Genomic DNA, 13,615 nt, shown 5'->3' with positions numbered 1-13,615 from the left:
GTCCCTATGAGTGCCTGGTCATGAAGTGGGCATGAGGTCAAGGCTTGGGAATGTTCTGGGTGGCTTGGAGGAGCCCTGCGGGGGTAGCCCAGACCCCAGGCCTCCTGACCAGGCCAGAAACTTCCAGCCAGCCCTCACCCCCTGAAACCAGGCCCCAGAGCAATGAGCAAAGGATCCTCAAGGGCCTTCTCAGCTGGGTTTGTGGATGGACCCGGGCCTGGAGAGCCGGCTTTGGCACCCGGGGCTGTGGTCTGCGGGCCCTGTGCCGCGGAGATCCGCCCCTCCCAGCAGAGGTCAGTGGGGGGCGGCGTTAGGGAGGGTAGAGGGGTCTGGTTTGGGGGTGGGGGTGGGACTCCAGAAGTAAGGAGAAGAATGGGGAAGAGGGGGCTCTAAGAGAAGAGGTGGTTGTGAGGGGAGGGGAAAAGGAGGCAGGGGTCCCTGTGCACCGTGGAGGCCCCAGCTTGCTGCGGAGTGGGGGCCACAGGCATGATCTCCACTTGGCATGCCTCTGCTCCGTGTGTGTCCCTGGACTGCAGGGTCAGGGCTGGGGTGCCACCAGCTCTCCAGAGAAGGGAGGACGGCGGGGCGGGGGGGTGCTGGATAGCAGGTGTCCATGCCCAGGGTCAGAGAGCAGCTCTGGCTTGTCGGTTTCATGGGCGAGCTTCCTGACGTCTGCGCACCTGTCCAGGTCCCTGCACGTCGTCGTGCACTCAGCGGCATCTGGGCGTGTCTGACTGAGGGTCTGCACCCCTGCACTCTGAAGCCGTGTCCCCCTCTCCATGTGCCAGGGAGCCAGAGCCAGCACATGCGCAGAGCTCCTGAGAGCCGAAGCTGGGGGTGGGACCTGGGACCCCACCTTCAAGCCCACTGTGTGGAGGGGCAGGCTGAGGCCTGGGAGGGTGGGGGGCAGGTCTGCGTCACCAGTCACCGGCACTGCCTCCCTCCGGAGGCCTTTTCCTGTGGGGGGGGAGGGCCCGCCAATGAGGGCCGGGCCTGTCACGTGGGCCTGACAGCTGGGGAGGGGGGAGGCCAGACAATGTGGGCCTGAAGCAGCCACTATTGAGAGCTGCAGCCTTGAGACCCCCAGCCTGCCAGACCCCAGCCCGCCCGTCTTGGGCATCTGGCCCCGGGCCCCACCATGTTCTCCAGGAAGAAGCGGGAACTCATGAAAACCCCTTCCATCTCGAAAAAGAACCGGGCGGGAAGCCCCAGCCCACAGCCCTTGGGGGTGAGTGAGCCTCTCTGGGGAGTGCAGAGCGGGCGGGGACCTTGGAGAAACACCCAGGCGGCAAGCGCACAGGGGTGCGCCCGGTGCTGGGGGCCCAGGGCCCAGCGGCTCCATGCTGGGCCGGCGGCGGGGGGCTCACACCAGCTACAGCCCCTACCGGGCTGGACTGCATGGGCCACGCAGGACAGGCCGGGACCCTGGCGTTCAGCTCACGGTAGGAGCCCTTTGGGCTGATCACTGCATCCTACCCTGTCGACCAGGGCTGGCTGTGGGTCCGAGGCAGGAGGCGGGAGGGTGCCAGGGTGGGGGCGGCATTGGGTCTGGGACCACAGGGCGGTGGTCAGGGAATCTGGGGGCAGCGGTGCCGTGGGAGGTGAGAGCTCTAGGGCGGCCAGGGGGCCGAAGGGTTATAGGGCAGCAGGGCCCAGAACAGGACCCTTGGGTGTAGGGCCTGGGGGGCATCTCTGGGGTCTGGAGGGCTACCAGGTTCGGGGGTGTCTGTGGAACTTGGGCGTCTGCAGGGCTCTTAGGGGTATGGGAATCGACAGAAATGTCTTTACCAGGGAGTAGGGGTGTCTGCAGCTGCCTGGAGGGGGCTACAAGGGCTGAGGACCCCTCTGGACCTCCCTACTCCACCAGGAAGTGGGGTGCCCCTCCCCCGCGCCCTCGCAGGCCCCACCCCTGGCTGTGGTTTGGGCAGAGACCGTTGTTTGTGAAAGCTCTGGGGAAGAGGATGTTGGGTAACAGGTGTGGGCGGGGCAGGGCACCAAATCTCGGCCCTCTGACCTCTGATCCCTGTGGGGTCAGGCCGAAGACCCTCCAAAGCCCCCACTTCGTTTCTGGGGAAATTGAGGCAGTGCCTGGGCTGGAACACCTGGTCACCAGCTCGCCCCACCCTCCCAGGAGCTGTCCAGGAAAGAGGGGGCTGATGCAGTGTCCCTTGGACCCACCCTGGAGCCACCAAGCGCAGCCTCAAATGCCAAGGCCACGGGCACCCTCAAACGGCCCACCAGCCTGAGCCGCCACGCCAGTGCTGCTGGCTTCCCGCTGTCTGGGGCCAGTTCCTGGACGCTGAGCCGGGGCCACCGCAGCCCACTGGCCGCAGCCAGCCCTGCCGAGCTTCCCATTGAGGGCCCTTGCCCCGACACCGTGGAGGACATCTCCCACCTGCTGACTGACGTGGCTCGCTTTGCCAAGGTCCTTGAGAAGCTCAAGGAGTGTGTCCTGAGTGACGGTGAGACGCGGCAGGGACACCGAGGCCCGGGTGGAAGGCAAACCAGACACAGCCATCTCAGACCCTGCAGGGTCAAGGCGGGATGGAGGGAGGGGCCCAGGCAGGCTCCGAAGGCGATGTCACTGCGGCCAGGGCCCTGAGGGTTGAGTAGGAGTTCAGAGGCCACGAGCAGAGAAAGGCGCTGAGGCCCAGGGACATCACGAGTACAGGCTCAGAGACATAACCCAGAGGTGCGTTTGGGAGAACAAGTTTTGGGGCGCCACTGGTGTAGGAAGTGCGTGAAGCTGAAGGCGTTGAGAACTGCGGGCTGAGGGACCCCAACTGCTCTCCTGAGGGCCATGGGCAGCCACAGAGCATGCTAGAGCAGATGCGGGGCACGCTGGAGCCATGCGGCCCGGAGTGGGGCTAAGGCCTGGCCGGTGAGGGATCCAGGAGGGACAAGGGGCAGGACCGGCATGTGAGCCGCAGGCGAGTGGCCTGTTGGGATGGCGGTTCCGTTTTCTCCTCCATGCGGCGCTGACAGCCCAGCTTCCTGCCGAGTTATTTTCATCTGCTTCCTGTTTGTCCCTGGCACGTCGTGCGCAGCCTGCGGCCGCTGCCCACTCCTCCCAGAAACCGCAGTGCCAGGACCCTGCCCCGGGCTTGGCCCTGCTCCCGTCAGGCGTCTGCTCCGCACACCAGGACATCAGGAATCGGAGGCCCCTCATGGGGCCCTGACCCCCGGCTCTCCTGGCCAAGGAGGGGCCAGAGCTGGGGTTTGACCTCAGCCTCCTAGTGGCCTCTCTGAGGCCTGGCCCCTGCTGGGTGGGAGGTGGGAGCCCCCCAGGGTTATCTGGTCCAGGCCAGAGCGGCTTCCTGGGGAAACTCTCTAATCTCAGTTCCTTTCCGATCCCTGCGCTTCCTTGGAGGCCAGGCCTGGGCGGGGCTGAGCCTGAGGGCGTCCTCCGGGAGCTCGGACAGAGCAGGGCACCCTTCCACCCTCTTTGGGCCACCTGGAAGAGAGGATGTGGGTTGAGTCTGGCGCTTCCTCTGCTGGGCCTCCTCCCCCGAGCCTCAGGTGTCACATCTGTGAAACGGGCCGTCACGGGGCCTGCGGGGTAGCCGGCTGTAGCAGACGTTCTCGGCACATGGTGACAGTTGCAAGAACAGGGAGGCCCAAGGTGGGGGACACTGCAGGGCCCCCCCACCCGGCTGGGAGCACCTGGGCTGTGCGGGTCAGGGTCAGGTAGGCGCAGAAGGACGGCCTGGGAAGGGGCGTGGCCCAGCCTTCCTTGGATGGCGCCGGAGCCTGAGGGGCCGGGCGGAGCTCTCCCCGGTGGGGACCTTCAGTGGGGGTCCTCAGTGCTGAAAGCTGAAAAAGGGCAGCGTCGTCTATCAGGCAGGAGTCAGAGGACACCAGTCCCCCCACCGCGTCCCCGTCTGCAGTCGGTCCTTCCCTTCCACGCATCTCTACGGTCTCGTCTCCACCAGACGGGGTGTGTTTCGTGCACCCCGCATCGCCTGCTCGCACCGCCTTTTTCTAACGAAGACTGTCTGTGGCGGGGCGCCCGGCGCTCCATCGGGGCACGCAACGCTGCATCTCAGGCTTGTGGGCTGGAGCCCCACACTGGGTGTGGAGGTCACTTAGACATAAAATCTTAGGAAAAAAAACCAACTGTGTGTGGAAGCCATTTAAGGCCACATTCGAGGACACAGATCTGACCTTGACCCTGCTTTGCTCTAGCACCTTCAATGACCCCCCACTGCCCTCAAGACAAGGCCAGGCAGGGTCCTCCTGTCTGGAGTTCTCATGCCTTCAGAGCCAGTGTAGACGGAAAAGCTTCATCATCCCTGAGAAATGACTTCCCCTCTCTGTGCCTCAGTTTCCCCATCTGCAAAATGAGAGGAGAGTACATAATGGCTGGAGGGAGGGTTGGCGGCTGGCAGAACCTTGAGCAGTCCTGAGAGGTTGTGGCAGGAATGGGGCCTGGAGGGCTGCATGGAGGAGGAGGGCACCAGGACTGCATCTTGAAGGACAAGCAGTTTGCTCTCTGGAAGGACACAAACGGTGTCCTGAGCAGAAGGGACTGCCTAACCCTTGGTCTGGCCTTCGCGGACCTGGCCAGCAGCCCAGAGAGGCCTGTGCCTCTCCTGGGGTCCCACAGTGAGCTTCGGGCAGCTGCCCTCCCCACCTCTGCCTGTCTCCCCACTGGGGTCGGGAGCTCTGAGGAGGCGGCAAGCGGGCTTTCCCTGGGGCCGGGTGCTTCCTCCCTGCTCACACCTGCTCTGCCCCGCAGACCTCCTCGAGGCCCGCCGGCCCCTGGCCCATGAGTACCTGGGTGAGACCCTCCGCGTGATGCGCCAGGTCATCAGCAAGTACCCGCTGCTGAACACCGTGGAGACACTCACTGCTGCCGGCTCCCTCATCGCCAAGATCAGAGGTCCGCTGGCCCCAGGCAGGGCCGTGGTGACTCTGGGGTCCCGGGAGGGCTTCCTGGAGGAAGGGACATTTGAAGTGTGTTTCGAAGGGTGCATAACAATCTGATGAAGCACAGATGCTCTCGTGCTGCCCCTGGGCTAAGGGCTCCCTTCACTTAGTTACGGGGGCGGGGGGAGGGTGGTCACGTCCCGGCGTGGGCCAAGCCCCCTCATCCTTGTCTCTGCCCACCAGGCTTCCATTATGAGTGCAACAATGAGTCCGACAAGCAGGAGTTTGAGAAGGCCCTGGAGACCATCGCTGTCTCCTTCAGCAACACGTGAGCACCGCGGGGCCTACGAGCGGGGCTGGGGGCGCAGGGCCCGTGTGTCTCCTGATGCTGACCCTGCCCTGCCCTGCAGTGTGTCCGAGTTCCTCATGGGGGAGGTGGACAGCAGCACTCTCCTGTCAGTGCCCCCTGGGGACCCCAGCCAGGTGAGCAGGGGTGGCCTGGATGCTGCACGGGGCCAGGCTGGCGCAGTGGGGGGGCACGCCTGTGTCCGTCCAGGGTGGGGGGTGGTGGCGGTCTCCTGCGGGGCGGGCATCCAACAGAGCCCAGCACGCGGCAGACTCCCCCGTGTCTCTGGGGCACAGACCATGGAGAACCTGTACGGCCCCGGCGGTGAGGGCGCCGCCCCCAGCACGGACGACTGCGAGGCGGGTGAGCATCCCCTGAGCTGCAGACGGGCCATGCTCGTTGGGGGGGCCGAGGGCGGGGGGCAGGGCTGGGGGCGCTGGGCCGGGCTAAGCGGTTGGCCCGCAGGCTGCCTGGCCCCCGAGGAGGTGGACATGCTCCTGCAGCGCTGTGAGGGGGGCGTGGATGCGGCACTGCAGTATGCCAAGAACATGGCCAGGTACATGAAGGACCTCATCGGCTACCTGGAGAAGCGGACAGCGCTGGGTAAGGGCGGCCAGGTGGGCTGTGGTGGGGGCCCGCCCCCGCGGCCCTGTGCTCACACCGCTTCCCCCGCAGAGATGGACTTCGCCAAAGGCCTGCAGAAGATCGTGCACAACTGCAGACAGAGCTTCCTGCAGGAGGTGGGGGCCCGGGCGGGGGGGGGGGGCGGGCAGAGGGAAGGGGTCTCCCACCTGCGCTGGGGATGCTGACGGCAGTGGAGGGAGCCGGGGAGGCTGGGGTGGGGAGGCCATGTGCCCCCCCCACCCCGCCCGCCCCTGTGACTGCCGCCCTTCCCCCCACAGCCCCACATGCCCCTCCTGTCCATCTACTCCCTGGCGCTGGAGCAGGACCTGGAGTTTGGCCACTGCATGGTGCAGGCGGTGAGCACGCTGCAGACCCAGACCCTCATGCAGGTGCGCGGGCGGGCAGGCAGGCGGTGGGTGGGGTTCAGTGGGGCGGGGCTGCGCCGGGGCCTCCGCCTGCTCACACCTTGTCCCCCCAGCCCCTGAACCTGAGGCGGCTTGAGCATGAGAAGCGCAGGAAGGAGATTAAGGAGTCGTGGCACCGCGCCCAGAGGAAGCTGGTACGCCCGCCAGTGGGGGCGGGGCGGGGAGTGGCAAGAGGAGGCTGGCGGTGTGGCCTCCTGCGCCCGCACGGGGCTGGCCGTGGTGCCACAAGCGGGAGCAGGCCCGCCACTGCCGGCTGTGCAGGCAGGAGTCCAGAGCGGGTCGGGCTGGCGGGAGTCTGAGGCTCTCCCAGGTCTGGAGCACGCCGGGTTCCTCCGCGTTTCCCTTTCCCACAGTTCTGTTTGACTTTCCCGAAGCTACTAGTATCCTTGCTTGCTTTTCAGCTCTGCTAACAGGGCCTGCGGCATCCACCCCCAGCTCCTTCCAGCGCCGCCAGCAAACGCGCCTCCCCTTCTGTGCCCTCCGCAAGGGCTCACCCTTCTGCTCCTGGCCTTTGACACCCCCTTCCGCAAGCCGCGTCCCGTCCCTGTCACAGCTGTAGAGGCCGCTTGGCTGGTTTCACTAGATCCTACTGGTGGACATTCTGGTCATTGCTGGGCTGTTGGTGTTTCGGACACCAGTGCTGTGACCGCTTGGGCCCAGCTGTCGGACGAGTGACAGGACCTTTGTCTCCGGTGGGCGCCAGAGCGCGCTGGCTGGGGGGTGAGAGGCTGCGAGCCTCTCCTGAGCCACCGCTGCTTTCTTCCCCCGAACGCTCACTGCCTGTCCTTCGCTCACTTTGGATTGGACGGGGGTCTATTTCTTGTTGATTTGCCAGGGCTCTTGACGTGGTAGAGAACTCCACCCTTGCTGATGGGAGCTACAGACCACCCCCCACACCTGACTTGTTTTGACTTCTGATTTTACCTTCAGTCTGTTTTTCTGGGCAGAAGCCTGTGAGGGTCAGCTGTCTTTTGTGTCATGCGTTTAAGGCCTCCCCACACCGAGACTGTTTTTACATATGCCGCACGGCTTCTCCTGGTATTTGTAGAAGCTCGTTGACGTTCAAGCCTCTGATGTGTAGGCTGCACGGTGTGGCCCCCAGAAGGCCCACTGGGTTTCTGACAGAGCGCTCTTCCTGCCGAGCCTGAGGGTGCCTGGCTTCCTGCCGGGGCGGCCTCACCGTTCTCCTGCGTACGAGGGGAAGTGAGAGACGGAAGCGTGGCTGCCACTCTGGTGGGGGCGGGCGTGGGCCTCGGCGGATTGCGAGCTTGGGTTCCCGCTCGGGGGGCTGCAAGGATCCTCCCGGGGTCCCACGCAGGCGTCCCCTCCTGGTCTCCTGCCATCAGCTCTTGGGCCGGGCGGTGGGCTGGGTGCGTGTGGGCGCTGCGGTGCCTGGCTGTGGGTCGGGGGACCAGGCCCAGCCGAGGACGGCTCTGGACCGGCGTCCTCATCCCCGTGCCCACAGCAAGAGGCGGAGTCCAACCTGCGCAAGGCCAAGCAGGGCTACACGCAGCGCTGTGAGGACCACGGCAAGGCTCGCTTCCTGGCGGCCAAGGCCGAGGAGGAGCAGGCGGTTACCGGGCCCGGGGCCGCCGCCTCCAAGACCCTGGACAAGCGGCGGCGTCTGGAGGAGGAGGCCAAGAACAAGGTGAGCGCGGACGGGGAGGGGCCCGTGGAGGGCAGGTCCCAGAGGCCGCGGCCCTGGACACGGGGCAGAGGTGGACCCTGCAGGAATGGCTCCCCCACCTCCGCTGCTGCCTGGGTTTCTGCGGCGGGCCTGGTGGCGGAGGGCCTGGACCCGGCTGAGGGCTCTGTGCACCCCCTCGCCCCCTCTAGGCAGAGGAGGCCATGGCCACCTACCGGACGTGTGTGGCCGACGCCAAGACTCAGAAGCAGGAGCTGGAGGACACCAAGGTGACGGTGCTGCGGCAGATCCAGGAGGTCATCCGGCAGACTGACCAGACCATCAAGTCGGTGCGCGCCCAGCGTCCCGTGCCCGTGCTCCAGCGGGGGGGGGGGGGCGGGGTCAGCCGAGCATCTGGTGTGGCTCACGCGCAGCACCCCGCCCGCCGCAGGCCACCATCTCCTACTACCAGATGTTGCACATGCAGACGGCCTCGCTGCCCGTGCACTTCCAGATGCTGTGTGAGAGCAGCAAACTGTACGACCCGGGGCAGCAGTACGCCTCCCACGTGGGCCAGCTGCAGCGGGACGACGAGCCCAACGTGCGCTACGACTTTGAGCCCCACGTCTCCACCAACGCCTGGTGCGGCCACCTGCACGTGCCTGGGGGCGTGGGGCGTCTCCCCCACAGCGAGATGGGGCTGGGCGTGCCGATGCTTCGGTGACCCCTGTCCTGTCCCTCCAGGTCCCCCGTCATGCGCACCCGGAAGGGGAGCCTCGTCTGCGACACCACGGGGGCAGAGGCTACCGGCAGCCCAGAGGAGGAAGGCGGACCCAGCGATGGCATGCTTGCCAAGGAGCGCAGGGGTGAGTGCTGGGCGGGGGCGGGGGTGGCGGGGGCGAGGGGGCGTGGCCTCCCTGAGGCCCCCTCAGCCCCCACCGGACACACCCCCTTCTGCAGGTGGGCGTGGACACCAGGTGCACAAGTCGTGGCCCACCACCATGTCAGACTCGGAGAGCGTCCTGGACCCCGGCCCTGGCTCAGGTGAAGGGGCCTGTCTGTCTGGCAGCTGGGGGCAGAAAGCAGCCTGGGCCTGGGGGGGACTCACCGTGCAGGCGGGGCTAGGGAGAGTGTACCTGCCATGAGCCAGCCCTGGGGGGGGTCCGGCTGACCCGTGGCCTGACCCATTTCCTGCTCAGAGGACTTGAAGAAGTTGCAGCGGATGTCCTCCAGTGGCACCATGTCGTCCAGCGAGGAGCTGGTGGACCAGGAGGGCAGCGCAGGGGCGTCAGCCTTCGAGCAAGGTGAGGGGCCCCCAAGCCAGGCGTCACGGGGAGGGGTTTTGGACTCGGCCGGTGGGGCCCGCCCTGACCTGCCTCACTGAGGCTGACCACCTGCCCCACCCCCAGCTGACCTCAACGGCATGGCCCCCGAGCTGCCAGTGGCCATGCCCAGTGGGCCCTTCCGCAACATGGGGCTGTCCAAGGCGGCCCGCACGCACCGGCTGCGGAAGCTGCGCACGCCGGCCAAGTGCAGGGAGTGTAACAGCTACGTCTACTTCCAGGGCGCGGAGTGCGAGGAGGTGAGTGGGGCTGGGACGGCCGGGCACATGTGCTCAGCCGGCTCCCTTCAGCTGGGAGCCAAGGGGAACATGTGGCGACCCAGAGCGCCCTGGGGGGGGAGTGAGCCGGCAGAGGTCAGCTCCAGGGCCAAGGCCTGGAGGGGGGCCAGCCGGGCCAGCAGAGGAGCCAGGCCGGGGGGGGCAGGCAGAGGCGCGGCGCCCAGCCAAGAGGGGAGAGCTGGTCAGAAGGGCTCCAGGAGGAGGAGGGCATGGGCTGGAGGGCCCCTCACTCGGCGCCCGCCTGCCCGCCGCAGTGCTGCCTGGCCTGCCACAAGAAGTGCCTGGACACGCTGGCCATCCAGTGTGGGCACAAGAAGCTCCAAGGCCGCCTGCAGCTCTTTGGCCAGGACTTCGCACAAGCGGCCCGGAGCACGCCTGACGGCGTGCCCTTCATCATCAAGAAATGTGTCTGCGAGATCGAGCAGCGGGCCCTGCACACCAAGGTGACCGCCACGGGGGTGCGGGGGGGCTCCGTCCCGGGGGGGCTGGCGGCGGGGCGCAGCGGGGCGCAGGCCCGGGCTGACGGCGGACCCCACAGGGCATCTACCGCGTCAACGGGGTGAAGACGCGCGTGGAGAAGTTGTGCCAGGCGTTCGAGAACGGCAAGGAGCTGGTGGAGCTGTCACAGGCCTCGCCCCACGACATCAGCAACGTCCTCAAACTCTACCTGCGGCAGGTGGGGCGGGACGGGGGGCCGGGGCCGAGCATGCGCCTGGCGAGGACGGGGAGGGGCCGCCAGGCCGGGGCTGCAGCCGCGGACCCCACCGACCTGTCACCCGCAGCTGCCTGAACCTATCATCTCCTTCCGCCTCTACCACGAGCTTGTGGGACTGGCCAAGGACAGTCTGAAGGCGGAGACAGAGGCCAAGGCGGCGTCCCGGGGCCGGCCGGACGCTGCCGAGAGCGAGGCTGCGGCCACAGCCATGGCAGGCCGGCTGCGGGAGCTCCTGCAGGACCTGCCCCCCGAGAACCGGGCCACACTGCAGTACTTGCTGCGGCATCTGCGCAGGTGGGGGCCGGCCGGGCAGGGGGCCAGGTTGGCGGGGCCCGGGGGAGCCTGGGGGCCACTCACGGCTGCTCCTGCGTCCGCGTGACCGCTAGGATCGTGGAGGTGGAGCAGGACAACAAGATGACTCCGGGGAACCTGGGCATTGTGTTCGGACCCACACTGCTGCGGCCAAGGCCCACCGAGGCCACGGTGTCCTTGTCCTCCCTGGTCGACTACCCCCACCAGGCCCGCGTTGTGGAGACCCTCATTGCCCACTATGGCCTCATCTTCGAGGAGGAGCCCGAGGACGTGCCTGGGGGCCAGGTGAGAGTGGTGGCGGGCCTGAACAGGGGGCCAGCACCGAGAGCCTTGGTTTCAGCAGGGTGGTCAGGAGGGGCCTCAGAGGCATCTTTTAAGCAAAGAACCGATGGGGGCGGTGCTTAACTCTGGGGGGGGGAGATCCACGCCTCCTCCACCAGCCTCGGGAGCCCAGCCCCATCCGTCTCCATCTCTGTGCTGTCTCCATCTCTGCGCTGCCTCCAGCACGTCCTCAGGCTCGGGCTCACGTGCTGCCGGCTCTCACTTCCACGAGCTCTCCGTGCCTGGTTTCCCAGCATCTCACTCTCATGATCTGGTCCCTGTGGACGGTCTGTCACCCCCCTCCTGGGGCCCGCAGGGGTGTGCAGGGGTGGCAGGACATGCTGGGGTCCACACCGGACCTCAGCCTGCTGCCCCCATGGGACAAGCACAGCTCATTTACAGCACAGGACCTGGTGTCATCACATGTACAGTTGCACAAGGTGCTAACAAGTTTTAGGCTTCAGTTTTTAGTCAATTTATGAAACCAAGAACAGAGCTGGGGATAGGCCAGAATCTCAGGCCCTCCCTGAGCCCTGTTCCGTCACCTGCAGGATGGCGTGTACGCACAGCGGGCTGAGGCAGTGGTACAGGTGCCCTACCCAGAGGCGAGTGTGGGGGATGCCTTCCCCCTGCAGGAGGAGGCTGTGGACGGGGGCCCAGGTGAGTGGCTGGACAGCTGGGCAGGCTGCTGGGTGATGTGGCATCACGGAGCCGTGTCAGGTGCCTGGACGCCACGTGGCCTGTGGGTTTGTCTCTCATGGAGAGCTCGCTCGTCTGACCTGTTGCAAATACCAGCCCAGAGACGGCTTTCTGAGGTGTTGTGTAGACACCAGAGGGCATCCCCTGCACACGGCAACGGCTCCGTGAGCGGAGGCTGCCCCTCTGGCTGCGCGGGGGTGGGGGGTGCAGGGTGCGGCGGGGGCAGGAGCCGGGCATGTCAGGCGGTGGACCCCAGGGCCCTCCTGGTCACGACATGTCTGTCTGTCCTGTCTCCCCCCGACCCCCACCTTTCTTGACCTCCCAGAATCCCGGGTGGCCTCCAACGACTCTGACTCCGAGGTAGAGGAGGCCTCAGACCTGCTGTCCCCAGCGGACAGGGGCGCCGCGCACCACCTCAGTTTCCTGGAGAAGCAGGGCAGTGAGGCCAGCGTGGAGGAGGGCCAGGGCAGCCGCAGCGGCAGTGAGGAGCGGCTGGGAGCCGCGGCCGGGGAGGCCGGGGATGGGGAGGGCCTGGCCCAGCAGCTTTCCGAGTACAATGCCAACCAGTGCAACAACGTGGCCGAGGTCCGGCTGCCCGCCATGAGGCTCCGCGGTGGGCGCGTCGAAGCAGGCTCGGGCCAGGACAGGCAGCCAGAGTTTGTCTAGCTGGGCCTGGGCAGGCCGGTCCAGTAGCTGAGGGTGTCTCTCTGGATGTCCAGTCACCGTGAGGCCTCCTCCTCCAAGCCCAGTGCGCTGGGGGCACTGCCAGCTGCCTTTTCCAGAAGCTTCCAGGAGCACGGGGTGAGGCCTGCCCCATGTCTGCCTGCGTGCCAGGAGCCATGTGAACGGAGAAGCCACGTACGCCCCCGCTGAGTGGCCCTGCTCTCGGGGCCAGCCACCCTGTGGGCCACTGCACCACCACGGAAGGCCATGCTGGAAGCCAGACGGCAGGGGCCAAGGGCAGCATCGGGCACTGCGGGGTGTAGGCATGTGGTGAGGTCTGTCCTGGGTCACGATGTAGGTTTTTCAAATGCACATTTATTTTGCTTACAATAAAGTTCGAAATCTGAGCCCATCTTCTCTGGCGGCGGGAGGGGAATGCAGAGAGGCCCACAGCCCCTCCTCAGTCCCTCGCCAGAGAGCTCTCTCGGGAAGAGAGACGCCACCACAGCCCAGTCAGGTGCCTTCCAGGCTGGCCGTGCACACACAGGTATCAAAGAAGCACTTCCTGGAAGCTTCTAGCCCAGTGCGGCTCGGCAGAACCTTCCAGAGGGCAGAAATGCCGTCCACTCAGGCTGTCGGGGGCGGGCACCAACCCGACGTGGCTACGAAGCCCCGGAAATGCGGCCGCTGCCCAAGCACCCGAAGTGCGAACCTTCCCTACGCTCCACAGCCTCAGAGCTGCGGCCGCCTCAGGGGGCAGCACCGGAGCCCTCGGCCAGCAGCAGGTGAGGACCCTCCCCGATTCCTCTTACTGGCCCCTCACCCCCGCCAGACTGATCTCGGAGGGTCACGGACGGCTCGGCAGCAGGAAGACCCAACTTCTCATTTGCTGCGGAAAACTAGACGGAATTCACACCCATCAGGACATAAACGTCTGGGGAGAGAGGACCCCCAGACCCTGCAGCACACCCCAGGCTCAAGTAAGCAGCCTTAGAGCCAGACACAACACTTGGCAACAGCTAGCCTGGCCCTCCCCTGCAGCAGCGAAGAAAGATCTGGAAAAGGAGGTCACCGAGCCAGCAAACAGCGGCCCAACGCTGGCTAACGGCACACGGCCCATGCCCACGTGTGCACGTGCTGCCTGCAGCCCCCGCTGCCCGAAGTACAACAGGGACCATCTTGCCCAGAGCTGAAAATACCTATTTCTAGCCCTTCACAGAAAAAATTGGCTGACCCAATACACCTTTTAAAAAGATCCCAAGAATCAGCATAGAACTCTTTAACTGTGTCCAGCATTCAGCGGCTTTCCACTTATGGCAGTTAATCACATAGCACGTGTCCTGAAAAGCCTCCCCGCCCCCGGAAGCCTGGCCAGGCTTGTAAACCAAGGGCTCTG

The 13,615-nt window shown here is 66.1% G+C and overlaps 1 protein-coding gene across 4 annotated transcripts; it reads left to right on the top strand.

Moving 5' to 3' along the window:
- The first annotated feature begins 1,012 nt into the window (after positions 1–1,012).
- On the top strand, positions 1,013–12,626 carry ARHGAP45 (Rho GTPase activating protein 45). Of its 4 annotated transcripts, none has more exons than XM_045800203.2 (23): positions 1,013–1,228; positions 2,132–2,462; positions 4,739–4,882; positions 5,113–5,197; positions 5,280–5,352; positions 5,512–5,578; positions 5,681–5,818; positions 5,891–5,955; positions 6,118–6,228; positions 6,318–6,398; positions 7,730–7,912; positions 8,101–8,238; positions 8,340–8,530; positions 8,633–8,754; positions 8,849–8,932; positions 9,088–9,192; positions 9,298–9,470; positions 9,764–9,952; positions 10,048–10,185; positions 10,292–10,518; positions 10,611–10,821; positions 11,409–11,517; positions 11,882–12,626. In XM_045800203.2, the coding sequence occupies exons 1-23, from the start codon at positions 1,139–1,141 to the stop codon at positions 12,220–12,222; spliced, it is 3,396 nt and encodes a 1,131-aa protein (XP_045656159.1). In that variant the 5' UTR covers positions 1,013–1,138; the 3' UTR covers positions 12,223–12,626. The 4 variants fall into 4 exon arrangements, with proteins under 4 accessions (XP_045656159.1, XP_045656157.2, XP_045656156.2 ...); XM_045800202.2 differs by lacking the exon at positions 1,013–1,228 and adding an exon at positions 1,273–1,442; XM_045800201.2 differs by having other exon boundaries at positions 11,409–12,025.
- Positions 12,627–13,615: the final 989 nt, after the last annotated feature.

This window comes from Ursus americanus, chromosome 14 (assembly GCF_024610735.1).
Source record: "Ursus americanus isolate L20-20 chromosome 14, mUrsAme1.1.p, whole genome shotgun sequence".
Taxonomy (NCBI): domain Eukaryota; kingdom Metazoa; phylum Chordata; class Mammalia; order Carnivora; family Ursidae; genus Ursus; species Ursus americanus.
The sequence above is the reverse complement of the archived record's forward strand: the minus strand, read 5'-3'. Positions and strand labels throughout refer to the sequence as shown.